At 39.1% G+C, this 22,762-nt stretch overlaps 1 protein-coding gene across 1 annotated transcript in view; it reads right to left on the bottom strand.

Moving 5' to 3' along the window:
* Positions 1-21,176, bottom strand: part of LOC139698984 (UDP-glycosyltransferase UGT5-like) — a 30,694-nt gene extending 9,518 nt beyond the window's left edge. The window contains exons 1-5 of the mRNA XM_071597977.1: positions 21,084-21,176; positions 12,251-12,680; positions 9,789-10,047; positions 1,907-2,108; positions 685-913 (exon numbers count right to left, since the gene is read on the bottom strand). Of these exons, the coding sequence (XP_071454078.1) occupies positions 685-913; positions 1,907-2,108; positions 9,789-10,047; positions 12,251-12,671 (1,111 nt within the window). The 5' untranslated portion in view covers positions 12,672-12,680; positions 21,084-21,176. The remainder of the gene's footprint in view (positions 1-684; positions 914-1,906; positions 2,109-9,788; positions 10,048-12,250; positions 12,681-21,083) is intronic.
* Positions 21,177-22,762: the final 1,586 nt, after the last annotated feature.

The raw sequence follows: 22,762 nt of genomic DNA, 5'->3' as shown, positions 1-22,762 counted from the left end.
AGAAATAATCACAACCATACACCATATCGGCAATTTGGGATATTGTCAAAGTCCGTCTCATGGATGCAAACAAGGTTGTGGTGCCACAAACAAGGTTGAAGTGCCGCAAACAAGGTTGTGGTGCCATTGTAGTCAAGGGCAAATCCATAAATTTAAAATTGTTCCAGTAAACAGGTGCATGAAAGTCGTGTTTTAAGGAAACCCCCAAAGCAGTGACTCCCTCTTTCTGACTCCCTCTTTCTCCCTATTTCTCTGAGAATGGGCTTACACTTGTCCTGGGTGGAAAAGTCTACGCTTGCTTCCACAATGGGAGAGCCCTCGCCCTCTCTACCCCAAAGGTAAAGGTCGCTCCTTGCAACGGCCCTCTCCGAGCTGTTTCGCTCCCATGCTGATGGGTGCCAAAATCACTCCAATAAAAATAAAAATAATTTCACCAGGGGAATGCTAAAAACTTGGATGGTTCATTGAGGCACGTCCAAAGGCTAAGGCCACAGAACCACAAGTGCACAATCATCGACATATGGGTGCACAGATAAATATTTGCATATAACGACTTATTGCATATTGCTTACACATTTCATAAAAATTAAAACAACAAATTCAAAATACATTTCCATCTCACCCGAGTTCCATAAAAGTAATAATTAATAAATATACGAATGCATCAGTGCAGGTTTAAATTACCCAGTAGTGACTGTTGAGGAAGCCATTTGAAAATGTGGACATGGGAGGGTAGCGGTAGAGGCAATTCATCCACATCTCCATCCCATTTCCAGATTATTGTCACATCCAATTTCTTGAAGCTTACTAATAAAGTTTCAAGGCGATCCCTCGGTATGGTATCACTGACAATGATTGAACCAAAGCTGAAGAGAATGACTCTGGAATGTGCATCCATCAGCTTTTGTAGTTCCTAAAAAATATAATTTATTTAAGTAGCAGTAGTATTTATTAAGGGAGGCCACCGACAGCTAGGGTCATTTGTGCCATTAGGGATGGATAGGATAGGACGAAGGGTGGAGAGAAACCCGGCTTTGGCATTAGCCTTCTCTAAATGATGAAAGGCACCAAGGGGTCACAAAAAGTTAAACGTCCCATCCGATGGACGGCATGTTTACTCTAAGTATCCCAGACAAAGCACCTTCACCGCAGGGATCAGAATAAAAATGAAAAATATCTGTCACCTCCAGGATTTAAACTTGGGCCATCTGGGTGGGATGCCAGGACATTAGCCATGGCACCATCTTGATCCCCATAATTTATTTAATAATGACATGTAGGCAAATATCATTTGTGACAAATAGGTGAAATTATTATATCTTAGACCATTACATTTCAGCAAATAAAGATAGATAGTTTATAAAATTAATCAAAATATTATGGAAAAAATTATTATTCTTATTGGAAGAGTTATGTAGAGCTCATAAATAGTGAAACTCCCCAAAACAACAGAAAAATAACAATTTTTATTAGGATAGATATATGCAACAGCGTAGATTTATATAACTAAATAAACTAGGTTTATTCTTAATTGATAAATTTTACTTTGTCAAGTCTCCATAAACCAAAGTGTGATCCACAGAAATGGAATGAGTTTTTTTGGTATCCTATGCCACACATTCTCCTTGTGATTTGATTGGGCTGAAATTACTTTTGACGTTTGTGACTAAAAATTGCTATTATTCCAATTCTTGCAAATGACACTCATAATTCACCGAATATTTTCACCAGATTACCCTCATGGAGTTTGTCAATTATATAATTCAAATGATTGATTCAAGGGAAGGGGAAAGTGGTAACCCCATTTTCAATGGTATTTCATTGGTCAAGCAAATAGATTTGGTACGGTAGCCATAATACTGTTTATTAATTGCTTCCATCAATGAAATAATGAAAACATATATACCTTAGGTAGTGGTGGAGGCTTTTCTGAGATATGCATTCCTGCCACTTCTATCATGTTGGGCATCAGGGGATGGATGGGAGAAGTTGCCGGGTGGCCATTGGTAAACACTAGGCTGATGTTTCTTTCAAGCTCCCACAGAGGAGGCATTTCTGAACCAATGTACTTCTGAGCAATTTCATTCTGAGGAGGCATGGCAAGCCACCTGGAAAGAGTTTTCAACACCAATTTAATGCAGTATAAGTTCCAATAAAACCGTAAACATAGTAATCAACCATAAAGTCAGTTTGGTAGATGATGATGGAGTTCACCCAGTATTTAGCCAGACGGCATGTGACATACACACATCAGGGCAGGGGAGTCGATTCCTTTCCCTGTGCCGGTTATGGTTTCCCAGGAAGACTAAGTACACAAAAAATCACATAGCTTGGGTAGAGCTGAGGGTCCCCAGAGAGACTTACCCAGGAATCAAACCCGGGCCTTCCAGTCATTAGCCCAACACTCTACCCCTGGACTACCACAACCCCCTGAAAAAAGGTCCAGAGTCTGCAGTAATATAAAGTATATATTTAGCAGGTAAGGCCTACTAAATATCTATGTATACTATTTTGTTTTTAAGTTGTTTGAAACATTAACTGAAATTTCTCAGTTTGGTAATTGGGATTCTAAATTATTTATCAAATCTATTCAGCATAATACATAATATTTCGCCATTTAAAAATTAAATTAGTGAAAAAGAATTTATTTAAGATAGGAAAGGGTTACCATTCCTCATATCATGATTCATAAGTATTAATTTTGAACAATTATAATAATAATACATTTTATTTGCCCAAATATCATATTAGAAAAATCCCAGGTGGATGGTGTGATGTACATGATAAAAGGCATATCAATAAAGAGTAAAATGCATACATGCTCAATTGTGATGTAAAATATGGTGATAGCAATTACAAAGCACAGACACACACATTAAATGTAACCATACACACAAATATTGCTTAAAAATCACAGAGGATTAATATAAACTAGACTAGGAGCATTGCTATAAACTAAAAGTGTGAACTCAAAGATAGCGAATGCTGTTGAGATGTTCATCAATCAAGAAGAACATGTTGAATTTTAGTTTAGTTTTTAATTTATGCTTGTATACAGTAGCTCCCTCAGTACCCTTCCCTCAGTACAATTCCCAAACTCATTATCACATACCCACCATCTTGCCCCCATGGCAGGACACCCACGGCAATACCCCGCCAGCAACACCATCACCGCAGGATGTTCTCCCACTCAAAATACCTTGAACACCACAGGTAACATATGCAACTGCCAAGGACACTTGGTGTGAATTATCAAAGGTATATTTTGAATATAACAGCTATTCATGCCTAGATAGACATGCTCCTGGATGAGAGCCGGGACAAGTATTCGTGAGCACCTGACTTTGGCATTCAATACTGCTCAGAAGCTCCATGACACTAACCAATGGATTAGATGATGATTTTATAGCCATCATCACATTGAAAGGATTGTCAGGAGAGTATAAGCCAATAATAATGACATTGGAGGACTTGGGTGCTTGCATAACTTCCCTCTCAGTTAGTATACTTCAGTAAGGCTGTATACCTTGTAAGTCTTGTCGTCAGTTAGTCACTTGATTTACACTATTCCTAAGGCTGACGAATAAGAAACCTCGGCAGAACCACTCTTAAATAGCAAAAGAAGAAAAATCTCTGCTGATATTGATGTGGACAGAAGGGTAATGCTACACCTGCATGGAAAGTTAAATGTCAGATTTCTTCAGTAGAAGGTGATCACACTTCATAGAAAATCTGTGAAATCGAGAAATATCAATGGAACAATAAGCAAGGATCTAGTGTTTTCAATTTATTCACTACAATGTTTGCAGTTGGCAAGCCCAACCTAGAAGATATCTGCTTAGATTTTAGAGCCCCCAGACATATGTCACCTTATTTTGATTTGCTTCATGATTTTATGTGAACACAGGTAAACGTTGAGTTTAAATGGGGAACAGAATTTGTAAGCTGTAGAAATGGGACGATGAATGATTAGAATAATAATGTACCCATAAAAAATGTGGCATATGTGCCAAAGTGGATTGCAAATTTATTGAGTGTCACAGATTACTAAGAAAGGTGTGCTTTTAATGTTTGGCCCCATGGGTTGTAAGACTGTTTCAGAACTTCAGGCACAGATCCAGGGTGACCCACTCATTACTGGACCAGAAGTTGATGGAATGTACAATCTGGAGAATATGTAGCCAATACCAGTAGATCCTGCATTCTATGCAGAAAGTGTAAATGAAGTGCAGTAGTTGTGGCATATGGCAATGAGGGAGCCTGCAAGAACCTGCATACCTCAAAGATGGTACAGTGACAGCAATGGATTATGTGGTAGTCAATGCCTCAGAACCTTATGCAACGCAAAAGGCAAATAGCATTGTCCACTCAGTAAAGTAAGTGACAGCAGAACATCAGAGAAGCTGCAATTGGTGCCCTTATGCAGGCATATGCCTCCTCCTCATGAGGAAGCCAGGTAATTGTTGAATTTAGTGACTATACTCTGAAAGACTTTTCATATTTTTCAATGGCCAAAGAAGAGGTTTCTGAGAAATTTTCCATTTTTAAAGAAAAAGTAGGGAATAATACAATGCACAGGATAAAAACCTTGAATAAGGATAAGGTGTATATAAAGGAATGCATGAGAACTATTTTAAACAAGGCAGTCACTGAGCATCAACCTGGGCCATCCCATGCACACCTGGGCAAAATGGCAATACTCTTCTTGAGATATTGAAATGTAATGAAATAATTGACTTTGTAATTCCACACACTTTATTTAAAAACACACGACCCAGGTTTCGACGTTGAACGTCATCATCAGGTGGTCCTCATAGAAGCACGCTGGCTATATATACCTTCTGATCATAGGAGGGGGGGGGTTGGTCAGAGAGGGAGGTCGGAGGGGTAAAAAGGTTACAATGTAGCTGGGAAGAAAAGAGAATTACATTTTTGATTTAGAAGAGTGGTAGGTCTAGGAGTGGGGAGTGGGAGGGATACAAAATTTCGTTGGCAAGATCATCTTTCCAACGGACACATTTCAAAATTTCTAACTGCTCCAAAGCATCGAGCCTTTGACCTTTTTCTTCAAAATGAATAATTTTTGTCACAAAGTCACTTTTGTGATCACTTTCGATGAGGTGTTTTGCAAAGAGGGATGTTATGTTCTTATTTTTTACACATGTTTGGTGTTCTTTAATCCTTTCTTTAAATTTCCGTCCTGTTTGTCCAATATACTTTGTGCTACAATCCGAGCACTTTAACTCATACACTCCACTCCTCTCGTTTTCGGGGACTTTGTCTTTAGTGTGAGAGATCAGGTTCTTAAGGCATGAACGACTGTAAAAGGCACATTTAATTTTTTCTTTAGGTAAACTTTTAATTACTTTTTGAGAAATAGTCCCAAGATATAGTATTCTCCGCCATTTGGCAGTGGGATCTTTTACATGTTCGGGGTTGTAAATGTGGCTTAAGGCTATTTTTGTAAGTTTATTCCGGTAAAGTTTATTTATTAGATCTTCTGAATACCCATTGTTTACTGCTAACGTTTTAATTACATTAAGTTCCTTATTTACATTGAATTTTGACATAGGGATAGCGGTCAAACGGTGGATCATTGCATGAAATGCCGAAAGCTTTTGGGTGAAGCAATGCCTTGAAGAGGAATTAATTAATTGGTCTGTATACATTTCTTTCCTAAAAATGGAATACTGTAACCCATCTTTGTCTTTAGAAATGGATAGGTCGAGGAAATTCAGGGAACCTTTTTCCTCTTTTTCACACGTGAATTGTACATTAGAATTGATAGAATTTAGATGTGCTAGAAACTGATCTAGTTGCCTATCAGAACCTGTCCACACACAGAAGACATCGTCTACATATCTTAACCAACAAAATACATTATTAATGAGAGGGTAGGCTGAGGAGAACAAAACTTTTTCAAAATTGTCCATATACATATCGGCCAGGAGTGGGGACAAGGGCGAGCCCATGGCTAAACCATTGGGTTGTTGGAAATAGGTACCATTAAAAATGAAATAATTTTGGGAAACACACGTCTTAAGTAATGCACAAAGTTCACTTATAACTGGAACTGGGATGGATTTCCGGATGAGGATGTCTTCGGCAAGGTTCACCGCTTCCATGGGTGGCACGTTGGTGAAAAGGTTGCGTACATCAAAGGAAACAAGCATGCACTTTTTCGGGATGACCTTTTTCATAAGTTTGTTCACAAGGTCCAAGGAATTCACTACACCATATTCCGTGGAAAATTTGGAAACCTCCCTGAAGAGTACATTAAGCCTTTTCGCTAGTATGTGGTTGGGAGCTGACATATTTGATACTACAGGCCTGATCGGAATCCCATTTTTATGAACTTTAGGTAGCCCGAAAAACCGTGGTGCTGAGGGATTCATTTGCACTAGTTTCAACATTTCACAACTTTTGAATAACGTGTTACAAGATTTAATCACTTTCTTAATTTCTTGTTGAAACTTGGGGGTTGGGTCTGAACGAAGTACTTCAATGTTATTGTCCCTGATGAAGTCTTCGCATTTCGTGATGTAGGTATTTCGTTCTAATACAACCACTGCGCTCCCTTTGTCTGCTTTCTGGATGATCAAATTTTTCTCTGTCACTGAATGTTTAATGGACTTTAAGGCCTCGTACTCGGTAGAATACTTCATCTTTTTTACTCCAAGTTTTGAGAATTTAAGGAGCTCCTGGGAAACAACTTGTTTAACCGCGATATTTTCTTTCTGAAGGGCAACTTCAAGGTCAACAGCCAGGTTTTTAATGTTTTTAACAGAAATTGGAATTTTAGGTACGTACTTAAGGCCTTTTTCTAGCAAAGAAATCTCACTATTAGAAAAGGAATGTCCGGAAAGGTTAACGATTCGAGGCCCAAACTTATGGTCACACTTAGAACTTGTTGATTTTGAACTGGACTCCTTATTTCTCCGTAGTAAATCAAGCTTACGGTTCATTTTCGCTCTTTTTTGAAAGGAAATCTCACTGCACTTCTGACGGACCTCATTATCAAAGTATAGCCACTCGATCCAATGAAGTTTATGGGACAATTCCACGTATAAAAGTAGTTTAAATAAAGTGTGTGGAATTACAAAGTCAATTATTTCATTACATTTCAATATGTTATGCAAATTCCACAAAGTTACGCCTGAGACAACAAACTCTTCTTGAGGTTACTGGCTGAAAAAATGATACACTAAAAACACCTGCCATCATAAGTAACATTTGTGGACTTGAATGGAACAAGATGTTCAAGATTCTAGAAGCACCTGGATAGATTACAATTTGAAGAATAAGCCATTTCTACTCAATGTCATGGTCCGAGTACTTTGGGAATATAATATGAACACCAATAGCAAGACAACTAAAATCCTCATGTGTGAAAGGAATAAGCTGAGAGCAGATATCACAATTTTAGGATTGGAACGAGAGCAATCAATTTTTTTATCTAACTGAGCAGCTGAATAACTTGAAATGGAATGAAACAAAAGAAGTTCAGTCAACATCAAACATATAATAGCTTAAGCTAAGAAGTCATTCCTTAGAGGCAGGAAGAATGGAGAGCTGCACTAAGTTTATGCTGGGGATGAAATTATGATGAAGAAGATGTTAACAAAGATACCTTGAGTTCAATGGTCCCAAAGATTTCAAATTGCAAAATTTTATTGATTCAGATTGGGGAGCTAAATGCCATAATACACAAGGTACATATGTCATAGAGCGGATATGTTTAAGATTGGGAAATAGCATAATGTCTAGGGCCAGGGAGGCAAACCAATGGTATGCATTCCCAAAGTGGTGCACACCGCAACTATTTTGGCACACAGAGCTGGGAGGGTGCTGTAGGTGAATTCATGGTGATCACTCCATTGGTTGGTATGCTAGTAAATAGTTGTCCTCTTGTTATGTACAAAAACATTGGCACTCAATCGCCAAAAGGTTCACCATCCCTAAGCTAGGGCAGGTGAAAAGAAAAATTTTGTAGCTACTTCAAACACTGCTGCTGTACGAGTTGGTTTATCACAAGATGCTAGATAATCCATGCATCTTTCACAATTTTGTCAAACCTCATCAACTAAACTATGCATATATTGTCAGCCAATCTGCCCAACACATTGCTGGCAACAGAATGTATGACAGAGGGGTTAAACACATTGATGAAGGATACCATTTTGTAAGAGAAGCTAAGGAGGAAAAGGAAATCGAACTCGAGTCGCTCCCAAAGGAGTAAATGTTTGCAGATTTGCTCACTAAGTCCCTTCATGAGCCGCCAAATAAGAAATTTGTGGAAAAGTTAGAACTTTCTCCAAGGTTGTGAATTTGATTATAAAATTGAGATAAGGATGAATATTCTTATGTGTCAGTACCTAGATTAAAGGGAAGTATTGGAATGCGTTTTCATTATTGCTAATGATTTACAATTTATTTACTGGTGTTATTGATATAACACACACACACACATATATATATACATATATATATATATATACATATATATAATTTCTCTTTGGTTTGCTTTACAAAAAAGAGCAGATGAGAATAGTGTAATAGTACATTCTGGTGCCTTTTTAGTAGGAGTAGTATTTAGGGGAGGCAACCGACTGCAGGGGTCATTTGCACCATAGGGGATGGACAGGAAAGGATGAAGGGTGGAGAGAGAAACCAGGTGTTGGTATTAGTCTACTCTTTACGAAAGGCACCAAGGGGTCCGCAGTTTAACGTCCCATCTGACGGACGGCGTACTCACTCAAAGTGCCCTCCACAAAGCACCTCAAGTAGGGATCGAGATACCTCTGAAAAATATTCAACACTGCCGGGATTTGAACCCGAGCCCTCTGGGTGGGAAGCCAGTATGATAGCCACCGCACCAATCCCAATCCCCTGCTACCTTTTTAATTATGCTATCTTGGTCAATAGTTAATGGTAAAAAGACCCTTCAGCATGCAAAAGTGACAAAAATATTTAAAACACATCTAAAAGTAACCATGGATTGGCAGAGTGGTGGATGCTTTGTATATACTAATAATATTTCTTGTGCTGTTTATTGTACATGTGGAAGAAATGATTAAGGAGGCAGGAAAAGAACTGGCGGTAGGAATGCAAGTCAGTAGGGAATTAATAAAATCAGTTAGGTTTGCTGATGACCAAGCTTTAGTTTGTCAGTGAGCCAAGGGGTTGTAAGCATCACTGAGTGAATTGGAAACTGAAGGATAACACTTGATTAAAAATTGACTAACAGTTGTCTCTAGAACTGTTCATAAATATAAACGAATGCTACCATTTGCATAATTTTGTTAAAGTGATGAAAACATTAGTATTGAAAGTTGGAATCTACTGACAAAACACCGGGCGAATATCATCAGATTATTGGTCAATTCCAGCCTATAATGGAAAAACACACAATATTGGGAAAATCGGGGCTTCTATTGGGCTGAATATTGGCAGCCAACATTGGATGAATAACTAATGAACAATGCTATTATGCCAGTACTGGGTCAATAGTGATCAGAGGCATTTGCCAATGATCAATGTCATATTGGGCCAGCAACAGCACCATGGGAGTCATTTAAATTCCCTTTGTTTGCAAAATATTGACTGGATGTAGAATGACTGCCTGGGAGAATTTCTACTTTCTACTGCTCTTTCCCTTTAAACCCTTATGAGCTCTCCAGGCTTTCTTAAAATAACATTATGTTCAATACTACCTGAAAGGGTCTAATCAGAATGTGCATGATGGGAAAGTTAGAAAACTGAATGAGGGAAAAATGTAAATGGCATACCTTCTGGCAAAAGTAACTCCCAAACTGAAGATCGCATTGTGAAGCCTCTCAAAAAAGTTCATATTTTCACCATAAGGAAGAAGTATATGTGGGACATGTGAATATGAGTGTGGATTGCCCACTAAATCATATACCCAAGGCAGTGAAAATTGGGAAGCCATGGCTATCACAGGAACATTAAAACGATGATGAAAGCCAATGAGGCAGTCATAGAAGAACACTTCCACGACAATCAGGTCGAAGTTGAAAGACCCAGGATCTGCCAAGTAAACAAAAAACAATCAATGATTAAAAAAGCTGAAAATAAAATATTTATCACTATCATTTAGACTTGGACTAGAATGGCTTGCTCTTATTTAGCATTTGAACAAACCACAACCTAAAATTTATGAAACAGTAGTTTGCCTTCTCCTAACAACCTTTTACTAGCTAATCATTCAAAGACTGATTAATCAATACAACCAAAGAAAGAAAAATGTGTCTCCTTCTGCGTATGCATGAATCAGCACATTTTTATACTCACTCATTCCTCATATGGTTCTAATTGACCAAGCACACAGGGATTATCAAATTACTGCAAAGTTAATGATGGATAATTTTTCAGAAATTCATTCAAAATTGTGCAAAGAATCAATGACAGAATTGCTGTGCTCTTAAGAGACAGAATTTTTGCAAAGATGGCCTAGATGCTAAAGGAGTACCAAGCCAATAGGTAGATCAATCAAATCCAAGGAATTCGTCCCCTGAATAACAATCAAATGAATTAAGTGCATTTATTTTCTCTTCAGGCATATCACTGAGTGAATCTCAACCACACCTATTCACACAAAGTGTTAACGTAATCAGGCCATTTAGGAGGATCCATAATTGTATTTTTTGTGATGGCATTCAAAAATGCATCCAATCATCCTTCTTGGGGAACATTGGCCTCCTCTAGGATTTTTAGTTAGATTCAAAGACTTGATCAATGGAAAACACATGGAGTAAATTCAAACCAACAAAACAACAACTCTATTACAGCCCCTCTTATTTAGCTTGATTTACCTTGAACATCAGACTCAAATACCTCATTAGCAGCCCCTCCTGCAAAAACTACCAGAGCACTTTCCCTAGAATTCTTTGTCAATAATTGATGGGTGAAATAGATATTCTCCATCACAATCTGAGTGGCAATGCACTTCAGATTCAGTACCATGCTCACCCTTGGAGTGTAATTAGGGATTTCCTTCAGCGCTAGAATAATCTCCTTCCCTGGACCACCTTATATATGTGAGCCCTGTTGTTATTCACGCTTCCAAAACTATACTAATAAGAGTTGGTACACCACTGATAGCACACAGACACTGCTGTCATGCCTGTGCCAACTTGGTCATATGAGGTCAAAGTTGGTTTCTAGCTGCACACACACAAAGCAGGGGAGGAGTGCTCAAATCCAGATTAGAACCCATGGCATCATTTCATGCCATGCTGTCCTATTTTAGCTCATATAAAAAAAAATAATTAGGAAATATGATAGACCAGAGGTCAATACCAACATATAAGCTTCATGTGAGCTTTCTTGATGGTATTTCAATCCTAGAATTGGTTTACTGCAGTCCCGACTCTACTATATTTTAATACAAGGCTGCATATTCTAGGGTGGATAATGTGGTGGTTTCCACATCGCAGGACTGTGGCCAATACCATGAACTTCACTCTCACCCACAGCTGATGCTGGGCCGACTAACTCGGTCTGCACTACCTGTGCCTAATGGTGAAACTGCTGCCTTTCACCATGGGGTTCCGGGTAACTTTTTAGTTGGTCTTTTTTTGTCGTTGTCATGTATTGTGGTTTTTCTGTTAATCTGTGGCTGACTCGTTCTGAAAAACCATTAATAAAAATTTTTCAAGGCTGAAAAATTTCTGTCAGTCACGAGACTCGAACCAGTGACCTGCAGTCCCACAGGCAGACATGCTGCCTCTGGTCTATCCCACCCCCATTTGAGCTTGATGAAATGAAAACAAATTGCAGAAAACACTAGTTCATTATTTTTATGCCCATATTTCATTTTAATAATACCATACCATTTTCCCAATAAACCATGGAATATTATGGAATACATGTATATTCAGGTATAGAACAATAATTGAACTTTAAAATTCTTCCACAAAAATGCATATATGGTTGCGGAACATCCTACTCATCATTTGACAATAAGCAGTATTTGGGGCGGCAAAATTTAATGATAAATAAACATAAGTAGAGATAACATTGAAACTATCCACAAAAGGAAGTTAAGCATAGAACATTGAGAGCCAGAAAATTTTAGATTTTACTTATGATGATCATCACGCCAAGGTATCTTTACAAAAATCAGAAATCACCAACCAATGGCACCCAGCTATTTTAGTGTAAAGGTGCACTAAAGGAAGATTGTCATTGGTTTTGATGTAAGTATTTGGTATAATGTCAGATCACTCACCCTGTGACAGGTACTTTTGGAGTTCAGGTGAGGCCAAGTGAGTTTCACAGAGAACCTTGGAGACTGACCAGAGAATTATGTGCTCCTTCACTGGGCCGTGGTCTGGACTAATTAACATTTTTAACAGAGTCCCTCTGTCAAAATCTGGAACAGGGAGTTTGATGTCTTTGTAGTTTTTATGTGGGGCAGTGGGAAGTGGGCAGGGACTAGCAACCTCCACCACGTGGCCACCCTCAGCCAGCGCCTTCATTAATGCTTGGAACATCATGTTGTGGCTGGGAGCTGGTGATGCAAATAATCCCAGGATTCGGGCTCCATCCACTTGCGGAGTGTGTAAGAAGACCAGAGCATGTAATACTAAGAGAACAGGGAAAATGCTCTTTGCAGTAGTAGATCCAAGTTCCTCTTCTTTGTGTGCCATCTTCCTTTCCTGTTGAAACAACTACAGAATATATCACCTCATGCTTGTTAAACCCAATTAGACAGCATGGAAACAAATACTCAAGTAATAAAAATTCCAGTCACTGAACCTTATTTTGATTACCTATATGGCACTATTATTTATATACTAGCTGAATACCCGGCTTTGCACGGGTTAGGGGGAAACAATAATATAAATATACTACATAAATAAAAACAACAAATTATAAAGTACAATAATACACTACTTCATACAAATTTAAGAATCTTTTTTATTTAACACCTGTCAATAAACTACATTTTTTGTTTCATATCCAGGAGAAAGAATATATAAATTTTTAGGCGAACCTACTCTGGAGCAAGCAACATAGAGTTGCCCGTGGCTAAAACATGGCGATCTTAGATCAACACCTCAAAACTTTAAAGACTGTCCCTGTGATTTATTAATGGTAATTAAAAAAGCTAGCCGGACTGGAAACTGTAATCTTTTAAAGTTGAAGGGAAGATCAGTTGGAATTAGAGGTATCCGTGGAATAAAAATTATTTCGCCTTTTCCTTTTCCAGTTAAAATGACTGCCTGGATTATATTTTTCATTAATTTTGTCGCACACAATCGTGTCCCATTGCAGAGTTTTGGTGGATCTAAATTTCGCAATAAAATGATTGGAGATCCTACTTTAAGTATAAGGCGATGTTGTGGCAATCCAGCTGGATCAAGTGAATTTAGGAATTCCGTTGGATAATTGACGGCTTCGTCAGCATCCACTACGGTATCAACCGATTTATATTCAATCACGTCTCCTGGCAGCATGGCTAGAATCTCCTTGTTAATTTCATTAACATCATCATTCTTAGGAGCAAGAATGGCTCTTTCTCGCAACCATTCTAAATTTTTATAATTTTGATTAACGTTAGGATAGACTGCTTGTATTATATCGCGGACAGTTTTCACCGATACACATAAATCTGATGACAATTTTATCATACCAGATGTTTCAATAACTAATCTATCTTCTCCAATCTCCAAAAGTTTATTTGCAAAATTTTGAGCATTCCCATCTCTTAAGAGGATTCGCATGTTTTGTTTAAGACTAATTTCTTGGACATGATTCCATAGAACAGAATGTTTTAAACAGGCATAAATTTCATCGGCTGGATTCGATTTTGGAATGACAGGCAGAGTTTGACGGAAGTCTCCACACAGGAGTACCAGAGCTCCTCCCATTAAACTGCAGTTTCCTCTAAGATCTTGAAGTGTTGCGTTGAGGGCCTCAAGAGATTTTTTATGAGCAATCGTACACTCATCCCATACTATCAATTTACATTCTATAAGAACTTGTGCCTGGCCGCTTGTTTTATTGATATGACATGTGGGATTTTCTTGTTGGGAAATATTAAGTGGCAACTTAAGGGCAGAGTGGGCTGTTCTTCCTCCTTCCATTAATGTCGCTGCAATACCTGAAGATGCAACGGCTAGAGCATTTTCTCCATGAACCTTGATTTCAGCGAGAACTAAATTAATTAAAAATGTTTTTCCCGTGCCACCAGCAGCATCAAGAAAAATGATACCTCCTTCTTGTTTATCTACTTGATCCATTATTGTTTCGTACGCGAATTTCTGATCTTCATTAAGAAGTGGCTTTTTATCCGCGATGTATGCTTCTAAGTCTAAGACATTGTAGCTAGTTTCACGTATATAATCTGGATAAAATACACCCTGTTGATCTTGTACAGGTGCAAAAAGACCGAGTTCCACTAAAGTCTTGTTAACCATGGTGATACACTTTTCCTCCAAAATAATCAAAGTTTTATTAAAAATGTCGGAGTTAAACGTAATATCCAATGTAGGATTTTCACTTCGAACTTTAGCCAGTATATCCTCACTCATTGATTCTTTATATTTTTCCCATATTGTTTTTGGTTAGATGGATTACAGGAGGTTATTATGATGGCAAACAAAATTCGGATTTGTCCTGGAAGAGAAATCAAACTGGCCTCTCGCAATGAGTCATCCCAGTGTTGATCTTCTCCTAGCAACCCTAAATTCTGGCAAGCTTCTCTGAATGTCTCACATATTTCTCCGTTTACCGTTCTTAATTCTGCAAATGAGCGAGGTCCTCTAATGGTATGTAGAAGCATTCTTAAAAAATAACATTCGGCGTTGTTAGGATGGACTGTGTAGACTCGGCCCAATGCGTCACATGAATAAATATTATTCTCAGGATCAAAGTTGCCCATTTTTCTTCTACAAAAGACTTTCCTTGATGTATTCCACGTATAATATCTCGGCAATTCTGAATACAATAGTGTTCTTGCAAAAGTATCCTGCTGGCATAGTTGGAAAAATGCTGTTTCTATGACAGCAAAAAAGTAAACAAATTACATACATACAAACAAACACTCTCCTTTATGTATATAGATTTATTCACCACTAACCGGTTTAGCATGTTTTTGTCATAAAAAATGCACATCAATTTTGATAGTATACAAAACATGGAAAAAAGTTAATATCAGGCGAGTTTCAAAGTCATAAGTTCAGGATAATTGAACATATGAAGATTTATTGGTAGTTCTCAACGCATACATACTGACTTAATTTTCCTACATGGTCAACATTTTGTTCCTAACACTATGCATATTGTGAAACGAGCTTCTTCAAATCTTTGTATACAATTCTGAGTCCTGGGATAACAGCCAGTTTTGCACTGACCATATCAATCTTTGTTTTAACAAATTGTTGAGATGCAATGCAGTTCTTGAGGTGCATTGGCACAAACAATCCAAATATCATCACCAGAGATCGAATGAGAAAATGCGTTTTCTTTATATCCTTTTCCTTAAGTCTCCTTCCCCTCCAAATCCTCCACTGAAAGAGCAGCCTTATGTACAGTGGAACCTTCTTAATGAGCACCTCGGATAACGAGTAATCTGCATAACGAGCAAAAATATTGTGGCCAAGAGTAACTCGCTTTGCGAGCGAAATTTCGCATAGCACGTGGCGAGGAGAGGGGGGTTCACGGAGTGATTGCGCCGGCAATTGTAAATGATTGCGTTCGGCACAACTTCCCCTGGTGTCGTTGTGTAGCTCATGATCGCATATTTGTCCAAATTTGTGCCCAGGCGAGTTATTTGTGACTTTTCGTGTGCATTTCTATAATATGTTATGCATAATTTTAATACATCCCATGAACATTTCCACATTGAGACCGTCAAAAAAGAATAAAAATAAACATAGAAAAGAAAAATGAAATCATTGAAAAGCGAGGACGAAGAGTCAGCGTTGCCGATCTATCACGAACATACAATCGGTCGACATCAAATATTTGCACTTTCCTCAAGAACAATTTCAAATTAATTAAAGGGATAAATACTTCATAAGCAATGGTTACGTATTGTCAACGATGTTGAAAAGTTGCGTCTCATATGGATAAACGAAAAACGATTGCAAGGCGACGCTATTAACAAGAACACGATTTGCGAGAAGACGAAATTAATTTTTTGCTGACCTCATTAGGAAGGTGCCAGGGTCGTAAATAGTCGAAAGAGAAATATTTAAGGGAAGCCATGGGAGTTTCGAGAATTTTTAGAGAAGAACCAGCATTCTAAGCATTGTGAGGCGTAGTGAAGCAGCGAGCTCCAAGGCAGCAGAGAACCTTATCGGTGTCTTCAAGAAGCTTGGAGATTCTGCGGGAGAGACCCGCTGCAACAGGCTTTTAATTGGGACGAGGTGGGTCTATTCTGGAAAAAGATGCCAAAGCAAACTTGTATATCAGCGCAGGAAATCAGCCATTTACCAACGAAAGACCATCTTACGCTGTATTTTCATGCCAATGCAAGCGGCGATTTGAAAATTAAGCCCATGCTTCTTTAGTATTCAGAAACTCAAAGAGCCTATAAGAAGTGTTAAGTCCAAAAGAGCTGGCTAAATGTGATTTTGAGGTCCAACAACAAGGCTTTTGGGTGAATTTTGACCTTAATACTGACTGGATCAATGAAGTGTTTGATGCTTCTGCGAAAAATTATCTGCTTGAGATGAATCTGTCACCCCATGTATTGATTTTTATGAGTAATGCTCATGCTAATCCTGCTGGCCTACAAGATGACCTCCTTGAGGAATTTAAATATTTCATGATCCAGTTTCTTCCTCCCAACACCACTCCATTACTCTACCCTATGGACTAGCAGGTTATTTCCAAATTTAAGAAGCTCTACACTAAATCACTTTTCGAGCATTGTCATGAGGTAACTGTAAGGAGCAATCTCATTCTGAGAGAGTTATGGAGATATCATTTCAACGTTGATGACCGCCTGCCTTAAGATGAGGCACGCGGTAAGGGAATACCAAGGCAACTCTCATTTCTGCTTGGCAGAAGTTTTGGCCGGAGAGCATGGACAAAATTGACTTTGAGGAATTTGAGACAGCAGATATAGGGACTGGAGTCAACTAGGTTTTTTCTTTCGTCAAGATCCTGGAACTGGAGGTGAATTAAAATGCTATCGATGAGCTCGTGGAGGAGCACAGTCAGGAGCTGACTGAGCCAAGAGCTCATGGAGTTGCATTGCACTTAACCGGAAGAAGGTGAGTTGGTCCAAGGAGGTGGAGTTAAGTGCCAAGGAACAATCATTTAGTGTAATAAGAATTAAATTCTGAAAGCATAGGAAACTTAAGAATCGTATATTAAGAGGCATCTCCCTAATACGGCGCTTACTACGCGCGCTGCCAATTTATATGATTATAATGCTGTGTCGCACTTTCGAAAAAGTTTAAGAATCGGCAAAAGCAAATGCGTCTCGACAGGTTTCTTGTAAAAATGAATTATGAATGCATCATAAATAATGAACTAATTATTTCGATTCTTTTTTGTTCTCTACTATTCGAATTTGCAATAGAAGTGAACGTGAACCACGACCCTAAATAATGTCAATATAATTTTCTTTGAATAAACTTCGCACGACATTTATTTTTTTCGAAATGGAATGCATTATCGTATTTTACATTACTTTATTTGGAAAAAATATTCACTAAACGAGTGTGTCGTATAACAACAAAGGTCGTGGAACATATCATACTCATATTACGAGGTTCCACTGTACTTAAGTTATTTCCACCGAAACCTTCACATGGAACAATAACCCAGAGTGCAGAGTGCTAGCCTGGAAAACGAAAGACTCAGGTTCTATTCCCGGATGTCTTAGTGGAACTTATTAGTTGTTCATTCATATTTGTTTCCATTCTGTTTTTCTTTTTCCTCGCCCATCGAATTTTGAGGAAACTATTTACAAAGTAATACGGTTATCACCAGCTGTCAGCATAATTCATAATACACTTGGCAATGATATAATAGTTAGATTATGGATACGACAGTTAAACTGTCGCTCATCATTGAATTTAATGCATTGATATTTTAATACTGGGTCAAACATGTGCCGTCATGAATGCGAAGAAAGAAATTATTTTAAATTGGCTTTTTCATTCACAAAGTTTCCAGAAAAGTATATTCAAATCAGACCTTCTCTATATTATTATTATTATTAGGTAATCTACCAGTTAAGGTAGGTTTTTGGATGGAAAAAGCTACTAAATAAATATTTTGTGACTCCTAACACAACACAAAATCCAGCATCCTACTCTACCTCAGGTCCCTCTTCATCTCTGAGTACTTCCTTCCTCCCGTCATCCCGTCCAACATCCCTATCCTCTTCCTTCCCTTTCCTCGTTTGCCTAACATTCTCCCCTCAAATACAGTCTTCAACTGTATCCCGCTGCCAGTCAATACCCCCTTCAGCCACTTTTCCTGCCTCCTTAGGATTTCTCCCAACAAACCCCTCTCTTCGCCCACCATACCAAGTACTTCCTCGTTTGTTTTCTTCTCAAGATAAATATGATGGTCACCTTCTCTATACTACAATGTTAAATTGCTAGCATATTTATGCAAAAAATTGAGTGCACTTATTTCGTATCGTCTTGGTATGATTGGTCCCCAAACAAGAAATTATTTTTCAGATTAATATAGGTATTATTAGGATGAGTATTATTGTGCGTACGTATGTATTCATTTGCTAACATACTAAATATAAGTATATGTGAATTTGATAATTGCAATTATTAATATAATTATCATTATTGGTGATATCCTGGTCAAGGTTTTGAATGTACACAGTTACCAAATAAATATTTCACCTAACAAAACGTAACCCAACATTCCAATCTTACAGCAAAGCCCCGCTTCATTTCCGCATACTTCCTTCTTCCCTTCATCCCATCCAACATCCCTATCCTACACCTACCCTTTCCTCGTTTTCCTAACATTCTCCCCTCTATCACAGTCTTTGACATACCACTACCGATCAATATGCCCTTCATCCATTTTTCCTGCTTCCATAGGATTTATCCGAACAATACCCTCTCACTATACCCAGCACTTCCTTATTTGTTTTCTCTTCAGTCCATTTCACCTTCTCCCTTCTTCTCCACACCCAAATTTAAAAAGCCTCCAATCTACGCATATCATCTCGTTTCAATGACCATGTCCCCGCGTCGTATATAACTACTCTCCATACCAAAGTTTTAACGAACCTTTCTAGGCATCCTTACACAACGCCCCTGCCGTCAATTCTCTTAGCCTTTCTCTTTGTGGAAATTGCACAACCTTTGTTTTATTTGCAGCTATTCTCATCCCATTTCTATCGCACTGACTTTTAATTGTACTTGGCAGATCTTGCAGCCCTTTGGTTGGCTGACAAACTAAATCTTGATCATTAGCAAACCCAACTGATTTTACGAGTTCCCCTCCGACTTTCACTCCTACCTCCAGTTCTTCCCATGCTTCTTAACTCATTCCCTCCACATGTGGGTTGACCAGCACCTTAGCATTCTATGTTGATCTCATTACTGCAATAGCATCGCGCGTGCCACTCCCCTTCTTGAACCCAAACTGAATATCCCCTAAGTAATCATTTGCCCTATTCTCCATCCTTTTGTTGATGATCCCGAGAACCACTTTAGCTACATGCGAAATCAAATATTGCTCTGTAGTTCCCGCATGATGTACCCTTTACCTTTTTTGGAATGATCACTAACACCGATCTCACAAAGTATTCTGGCGAGATTCCTTCTTCATAGATGCTACGAATCAGTCCATAAAGACACTTCCTCCCACATTTTCCAAAACCTTTTAGAAATCGATATTTCCTTCTTAGTTCCCTAGAGTGTTTTATCTTTTTTGTACATCGAACCTATTTAATCCTTAATTAATATAATAATAAAAAAACCATAAACACAGTAATCAACCCGAAGGTCGGTTTGGTAGTTGATGATAGAGTTCACCCAGTACTTGGCCCGACGGCGTGTGAAATTCACACATCAGGGTAGGGGGGCCAGTTCCTTTCCCTGTGCCGGTTATGGTTTCCCAGGAAGATCTGGGACCCAAAAAATCACATAGCTCGGGTGGAGCTGCAGGTGTCCAGAGATACTTTCCCGGGAATCGAACCGGGGCCCCTCCGGTCATTAGTTCAACGCTCTACCCCTGGACTACCACGACCCACAATATGATAATATGTAATTAATTTTGCTGAGCACCTTTCGTCATTTCTATCACAATAAAATGCATAACCCGACGCCTGCAAATTATGAAGCATAGCATTATTTTTGTCACCTTTTGAAGAAAATACGTCTTTAGCAACCTAAATAAACATATGGACGCTATTTTCAAAGTTATAATAATAAGTTCTTTATCTTTGGACTATCGTCCTGCCCCATCATGGTGCATGGGTTAACTAAAATGCGGAGATTAAATATTGTTCCGCACTAATCGTGAATGAACGACTGTGTGAATGAATAAATTTGAAACATCAAACCATTAAAATTATGCTTTCCAGTCCAAGTTTCACGGGACAATGTTCCTATTGTTGTTTGAGTAACGTATGAGCATTGTGAAAATTTAATAACTTCGACTTTTGCAACTCTTGAATAAATATACCACATTTCTTTTTCCCACAATGCTTTGAATTTTCCGCGACCTGGGTGTCATTGTAGTGCAATATTATGTCACCGCATCGAAGCCCGGATCGTACAAAGAATCGTCCGTGGGAAACCGAGTGAGTGTTGTGATCACTTGAATTAAAAATGAAACCTTTCCACAAATTGACGCCAGGTAACATGTATATATATGCTCGAAACTCTATCTAATCTATTTGTGATCAACGCCTGCGTATACATGCGTATCGATAAGGATTTTGATTTAGTTGCGTCACCGTGGGCCTATTTTGGTCGTGCTGGCACGCAACGCTGTACCACACGACCTAAACGGTCGTAACCGCACGTCAAGGCCCTCGTAAAAGTGTTCAATATTGTGCGCAATGAAAACACCACCGACCAGGACCGAAAATATGCCATTGTAATGCGCACACGTACCTTATTGTGCTTCCTCAAAACCTTCCAACCTCAGCGGAGCACCGCTCGCGTCTGTCTGTTCTACTCTTTGGATCCCTCTCGCTGATGTCGCTGCTCCGTCCTCTTGGCTAGCTCAGTCAGCTATGATCGTCCGCGTAACGGTTCTTTCCCGCGAAGTTGGGAATGAGACACGATGATTCAGCTTGATTGATGGGTTTCGCCTCACGTGGGCTGCGATCAGATTTTGACGAATGACCGCCACAAAGCGATGCATTTGTCGATGCTTTTTCAGCGATGGCAGTCAAATACCATCCATAAATGACTTTTACGAGATAACTTTTGATGCCGTTTCACGTAGCCGATGCCATAATAGCATTCTTGAGCAAATAGCATCAGGCGCCATCATTCGATATTTTAGTATCCTGCAAGTCCCCGCTAGGATGTGTGGTAGGGGGGGGGCTAATTTTGACCCGAATATTTTTTATCCCTACCGCGGTCAGACAATATTCGATCAAAAAGCTCTTGACAAAATTGAACTCGATGTTGTTTCTGGTCTGCTGTCTTCAGGCGCGGCACGAATTTGGTTGTGACACGATGCATCCTCAATTTTTCAGTCAGGATTTCATAGCACGAACCAATCGAGATGCCACACTCTTCTACAAGTTCCCTGACAGCGAAGCGTTGATTCGCACAAACGAGATCGTTCACTTTATCGATGTGGGGGTCATCAGTCGACGTTGATGGTCTTCCGGAACGTCAGTCGTATTCCACTGATTGCCGCCCCTTTTTGAACCAGGTACACCCCTCATATCATGCGGTGTGTCATATCTTCCTCACCGTGAGCCTTGGTAATCAACTCAAAGGTTTCCGCGAAGGACTCGCAGAGTTTTACAGAACAACGCTACTCCTTCAAAGAGCTAATTTCCGCGGATACGATTTTTCGCCGCACTTCACGAGCACCCCTTCACATAAACGGCCGTAACTAATCAACAAAACAAGATATCAACAAAGTTGTTAAAGGCGGTAATCCGGGAAGATTCCGCAGACTTTCCTTTCTGTATATCCTTCTCCACTCCCAAATTTCAAAAGCCTCCAATCTATGCCTCTCACCTTGCTTAAATGACCACGTTTCCGCGCCGTACATAACTACGCTCCATATCAAAGCCTTTTCTTAACGTCCGTACTCAACGTCCCTGCCATTAATTCTCTCATGCTGGAAAAGTTTCTTTGCCTAACTCAATGTTTCTCCTTATACCCCTCCTACTTTGACCATATTGGTCCAAGACACGTCAGAGATACGTCAACTGTTCCACCTGTTCTAGTTCCTGCCCCCCTCTCTTAACGTTTATCTTAGCCTTTCTACTTCTGGATAACTGCATAAACTTCGTTTTATTTAAATTTCTTCTCATCTGGTGCAACCCGACGGGGTAATCTTGAACAATTTCAACGGGACATTTTCGACCGCCCGTCAGACAATCCCGACCTGGCGCTAAGTGACCTCCATCTTTTACCTGAACTGAAGGAGTGGCTTGGAGGGCGGCGCTTCCAAGCCAACGAGGAACTTCAAGACGTCGACTCATTTAAATTCATTTGCGGCAAAATTTATGAATACGATATTGCAAAGCTTATCCTGAGGCACAACAAATTTCTCAATCGGCAAGGTCATTATGTCGAAAAGTAACCATAAGTGTAGATAACTT

The sequence above is a fragment of the Hetaerina americana genome, unplaced genomic scaffold, assembly GCF_022747635.1.
Source record: "Hetaerina americana unplaced genomic scaffold, ioHetAmer1.1.p SCAF_9, whole genome shotgun sequence".
NCBI classification, from domain to species: Eukaryota; Metazoa; Arthropoda; class Insecta; order Odonata; family Calopterygidae; genus Hetaerina; species Hetaerina americana.
The sequence above is the reverse complement of the archived record's forward strand: the minus strand, read 5'-3'. Positions and strand labels throughout refer to the sequence as shown.